The following is a 6,000-nucleotide window of genomic DNA, read 5'->3' on the forward strand; positions in this document are numbered from 1 at the left end:
TAAGGCATCTTAACAAATTAGTAAACTAAGAACCTTCAAGCAGTGTTACTCCTATATGACTCGCATCAGTTTACAAACATACATACTAACGAAATGATACCTGTGTAAAATGTTCACTGGATAAAAGTTGCATACTAGCTATTTTAAAAATTAATAATTTTAAGGATTGGTATAATATATAACACAGGCTACAAAAAGTAAGGAAACAAGCTCAAAAATGTTACAGCTGAAACTGATGAGAAATGATCCAGCAGTAAAAATAAGGAAACAAGATTAGACGACTACTTGCTAAAATGAGACACACTTTAATCCCTACTATTACAGTACAGCTCACAGGTAACGCCACAAGTATACACATGCGAGTAATGCTCGTGTCTTCTCGCGGGATCATTCTTTTGCAATGTGCTGTACAATACCTTGGGAACATCGCGTGGATCTGCACTAGCATCGTGAGAAACTTGCCACACATGAGAACACTCACTACTGAGTTTAGTAACTTCATATACAACACTTAAATTACATAAACATTTGTGACTGGTCCCATACGTTCGTGCAAGCCTAGCTAATTTTACAGTAGAATACAATAAACGCATGCACGCTGGAACCCAATGGGTGATGGGTGAAATATTTACAAAATCGAAATAATCTGTAAATTCTAAAGCACTTGTTTCACAATGAAGGAAAGTGGTAACACCAAAAACCTTGGTAGCATCATGATCCCAAAAGCAAGAGGAGTTCCAAAATCTTTGTTTCATGTCAGTACTCCCACAGAGATGGAAGATATCAGTGTTAGTATGCCTTGCGTTGGACGAGCGGTTCACTATCGCTTTTTCTCACGTTCGTTCGCCTTTGCTGATCCTCCTGATTGTAGAAAAGGCCTGGAAGACAAAACTTACCCAGCAATGGATTTGCTTTTTCATGGAGAATCCGATGGTGCAAGTTTCATCTTGGTAGAGGACTGCATCCGTATGTTATGATTGTCTTATTAAGTGCCTGTAGTTTATTGTCACTATATACAAATCGATTCTTTGCTGTTACCACTTTGTAGCGCTGTAACTTCAAAATTTCTTGGCTTCTAGAGTTGAAACTTCGATTGACCATATCCTTTACTTATCTAGATAAAGAAAATATGAAATTGAAAAATGCACTAACTGGGATTCTGTGGCATTACTTGGCAACCAATCCATCTAGGTCTACAGTAGCTACTGCTACGTAGCTACTGACTGTAGTCCATGACAGGTCAAGTCAGTAGCTATGTGACCAAGTATTCGGTAGCTACAACACAGGAATTGTAATAGGAGACTTCACAGGTAAAAGTAATGAGCAAAATGCTGGCATAATAGGTGCAATTTTTGTGAAGTGGTCATAAAAATTGCACAAAAGATTGAGATACTCTAATAGAACAGTCAGACGTGCTAAAATATCGACAATGCATAGCTAATTGTTACAGGAACAACAAGTGACAATCGAGATACCCTAATAAAACAGTCACACATGTTAAGCAATATTAGTTAGCTTCTTGCTTTACATGTTAGAAGTAATTGCTGATCAAGATACTCTAACAGAACAGTTGCTTTAAGGCGAAACTGTAGCTTAGCAATTGGAAATATTCAATTAACAAAGATCATTGCCGAGCAAAATTTATAATTCTTGAGCACAATATGGAGCATAATAGGTGAAAATAAAAGAAATTGTTGGAAAGAAAAATAGGTGGGAAAAAAAGCAAAATAGACTGGTCCCTACTTGTGGCTAATATTCTGCCAATTCTGTTTGAATGACTTGAAGACACTAGAATCCAATGACTGGCTTTCATGAGTTGAGCCACATTTCTGGCAGATAATGTGTGTTTCACCATACAGCACTAAAAGCAAAGGTGTACTTCCAACAGCATGCTTCAGAAGATGCTTATTCAGCCATCTCTCAAGCAATTTTATATGTCAACCCAGCCAGTACTGTTGAGATCATCATTGTGTACTTGGAATTTTCCCCTGGTCCATTCATAATAAGGCCCTTGCATCAAATGTTATGAAAAAAATTAATGATGGAATTGCATGTCCCGTAGCACTTACACAAGCAGTGACAGTCACCTGGCTCCTATTATCATACGTTCTGCTAAGTACCTTCTTCTGACTTCTCTTTGTCCCATACAGGTCTGTGGTCTAACAGTATTCCAGTCTTGTTGACCTTGTAAACCTGACTCTGGCTATTCATCAGCTTAATCTTCTGCAGCACATACCAGCCTGCAAAAACAGGGCATGTGGGCACAAACTACATCCTGTCGCACTACAGGTCATATCTCAGTATTGGAACAACATATTTGCATTCTGTAACTTGCATCATAAAGCAAATTAAATGTTTGCTAAAACTTGAAAATTGCATTGTAATAGCTTAATGGTATAAAAAGTTATGTGTGATGGAAGTTTGAAAAAGTAGGCAAAAATCTTTTTCCCACATGCCCTATTTTCGCAGGCCCGGTCACAAATAATCAGTCATCATTGTTTCCTAGCTTGTTCACGCAATCTATTCTTATTTTGACTATGGGATCACCTTTATGCAATGTCAGATGGCTCTGTCTTCCCACACCAGCCATTTGATTCTCTTCTGCTTGATGATAACCTTTGCTTACCATGCACTACATTTGTTGCAATCATTTGTACCTACTGTCTGCTCTTGTCCTACCCTGCCTTAACTGTACAGTATTTACCAGTTCAATCACTTTCCCACATGTTATGAATATGGATTTGACCCAGGATTCATTCCATGGACAACCTGGTTAATGATTCTATCTTGCAGCATTTGTCTTGGACATTTAATTGTTTTGCCACTCTCCAGGATGTTTGCCTACCCTTAACAGTATGAATGGCGAAGTGCTTGCTTTCATCTGTCCATTGCTTTCAATTTTGGAGGGAGTATCTTGATGGTAGAATGGTTGGTCCAGAAGTAGAGTGTGAGCATGGGTTTCCCCTTCCCCATTCTTTTCTAGACATGTTTTTACTTTGTGGCATCTAAAGACCGCGTTCACTTAGGGGTGCAGTAATTATGCCAGAATAATTTTCAGCATAATGCCAGAAATCATTATTCTAGCATTATGCTAGCATTTTGAAAGACTTATTAAAGCTTTCATGAATGAACAATCAATATACTCTAATAGAACAGTCACCAGATCGAGATACTCTAATAGAACATTCACTTTTATACTCTATCAATCCTATTTCTTGCATATTACTATATTAGAACAATGAAATATCTTTTTTAGGTGCAATAATTAACCTTAGAATTTTAAATGAACAGTCAATTCTACATTTCTATTTCAATTTATTGAAATAATTTTGAGAATAATGCATAAATTTTGGAGCATAATGCAAGCTTTTTCCAGGAAATTCCAAATAGAATGATGCAAAGAATCATGAATATAATTACCAGTGTCCCCACAACAGCACAAGCCTATATCAACCAATAAAAACAACTAATAATCAATCTCCATGACAGTTTTACCTCAATTTCAGTTCACCACATGTTCAAGAGATGCCATAAATTATTGAAGCAAAATACATAATCTTCTGCTGATAATTGAGAATGCTTGTGCCAATAACTGCATGCTGCCAGTAGTTGGGATATACTCTAATATAGAACAGCCATTTATTCTAATAAATTATAGCTGTCACTTGCAGTATACGTGTCACACTTGAAGTGCATGCATATCAGTACTTCAAAAGTTTTAGATTTCTCAGACAAACTTCCATCATACTGCTTCTCCATTACTTGACTGGTTCATAAATAATAATTATAGAAACATATGTTTTCAAAGTACTTTTAAACTTATTCTCTTGCCTTCAATACTAATTGTAGTACTGTAGCACTTGGCTTTGCCTTGTGGTACATACATTCATAGTTTGGAATGTAGCTATACCAACCAGATTTGTTTATTGAAAAGACTACAAAATCATATACATTTGGCTAAATATCTGTTAGTTAACTGCCAACCCCAAAAAAAGTAATGTAGTGGTAGTGGTGATTCTAGACCTGACCCACAGGGGGCCAAGTAGGGCATAGCATGACTATTGTCGTATGGCTGTAATGTAAAATAGGGTGGTCTGGTGAATACAGCTGCAGGATTTTTTTTCAATTTGAAAGCTTGAAAACAGCTAAAATATTATGCTAAAAATAACAATGCTAATCTATACTGTAACTTTCCTCCAAGATTTTTCAAAGCTTACTTCATCAGGGGGAGGGTGCATTTAACCTAGAATTGCCTATGTAGTGGTATGTTCATCATTTGCTCAGGCATTAATCAGACTGTTTCATGCTTTTACTTACATGTTATCCAATTTTGGAAGTGGAACAGTAAGGGAAGTGTTGCATAACAAAGATGGTGACATAAATGACTTACAACTTTTAGCATAATAGACATTGTAATTTATGTTCATAAGTAAATAAATTGTAATTCTGCACACAACAACCAGCTGTACATTGGTTTTATGCAATTATTTTATATTTTCTACATTTTTGGTACTGTTTGTATCTTCCTTTCTAGTGGATAGAGATGTCACCAACTCTAGTAAATGGCCTGTTGCTGAAAAAGTTGCTAAAGCCTCGTTCACATCTCCTCTGCCTAGTCATTTAGAATGTGAGATCTGTCTTGATGTCCTTGATGATCCAGTTATGACCATTTGTTGTGGTCAAAGCTATTGCAAGGAATGTGTTGGGAAAGTACATAACAAAGTTTGCCCTCATTGTCGAGGGAAAATTGAAACTTTCCCAGACAAGAAGAGTGTGAGGCTTATCAATGAGCTTAAAATCTGTTGTCCTTATCACATTGATGATAAGTGTCAATGGAAGGGTGCACCATCAGAGCTACTAAATCACCTCAAAGTTTGTGACATAAAGCCAATAATGTGTCCACACGGATGTGATAAACAGCTTGAGAAGAACAACATGAGGCTTCATGCTGAATTTGATTGCAGTTTGCGTTTGGTCTCCTGTATTCACTGCTGGAAGAAGGTGAAGGACAAAGATATGGCTAAACACACTAGTGGTTGCCCTAAGATGCCCTTACCTTGTCCTAATAAATGCTCAGCCCCTAAAATGATTACTCGAGAAGAAATGAAACAACATCTTGAAGTTTGTCCTGACCAGGTTGTTGCATGCAAGTATTCAGAGCTTGGATGTCAACAAAAGATGAAACGCAAAGAGCTTGATCAGCACATGTCTACTGCCATACAACACCATCTTGATTTAGTTGCTAAGAGAGCCATAAGTGAGGAAAATGCAAGGAAGCAGCTGGAATATGCTAATAAGCAGCTTGAGAAAAAGGTGGCATCACTAGAAGTTATGATGACAAAACTAATGAATAAGTAAAAACTTTAGCAACTGTTGTTGACTTCATTGAGACGTGTGAAAACTTTAGTTTGTTATTTTTATAGGATTTTGTTTGCATTTATCTTTAAACAATCATGTTTCACTTTTCTAATCCTGTTTAAGTGAGAGATGTTGTTTAACATGTATAGCTATGTGCATGCCTCCTGATAAAAATATAGAAATTGAGTAGCTATTTAATTGAACTTTAGTGCTAATAAGCTAAGGTCTGCACTGGAAACAAACAATCCGAATACAGCCTCACCCATGCAAGTTGGCCACAGCTCCATTAATATAAGGCCCTAGAATGCTTGTATTGCTTAGCTTTGGAAAAGCAGATTTTACGGTGAAATTAATTTTGGTAGTGTATATTCATGTAGCTTTGAGTTTATGGTGAAAAAATCAAACCTGCAGTCATGGATAATAACTCAATTTTCTCATAATTAGTCACACATATGCAGTACAGGTACTAATGTATGGTGTTGAATAAAGGCCTGTGATGTAAATTTCCATTCATTTTACATAACCAGTTATAGCCTAATTTATGCATTTCTCTTTCATTTTATAAAACCCTCTTTCTCTCTCCTTCATCTGCCTTCAGTCAATTAACCTTGAGTTAAAATCTACCATTAATAGTGGGAATTT

At 36.5% G+C, this 6,000-nt stretch overlaps 1 protein-coding gene across 2 annotated transcripts in view; it reads left to right on the plus strand.

The window, feature by feature from the left end:
* The window catches only part of LOC136246410 (TNF receptor-associated factor 5-like), a 46,419-nt gene extending 40,880 nt beyond the window's left edge, over positions 1-5,539 (plus strand). For both annotated transcript variants that reach the window (XM_066037798.1, XM_066037799.1), the window contains one exon: positions 4,535-5,539. In XM_066037798.1, coding sequence (XP_065893870.1) covers positions 4,535-5,358 — 824 coding nt within the window. In that variant the 3' untranslated portion in view covers positions 5,359-5,539. The remainder of the gene's footprint in view (positions 1-4,534) is intronic.
* Positions 5,540-6,000: the final 461 nt, after the last annotated feature.

The sequence above is a fragment of the Dysidea avara genome, chromosome 2, assembly GCF_963678975.1.
Source record: "Dysidea avara chromosome 2, odDysAvar1.4, whole genome shotgun sequence".
In the NCBI taxonomy this organism is placed as follows: Eukaryota; Metazoa; Porifera; class Demospongiae; order Dictyoceratida; family Dysideidae; genus Dysidea; species Dysidea avara.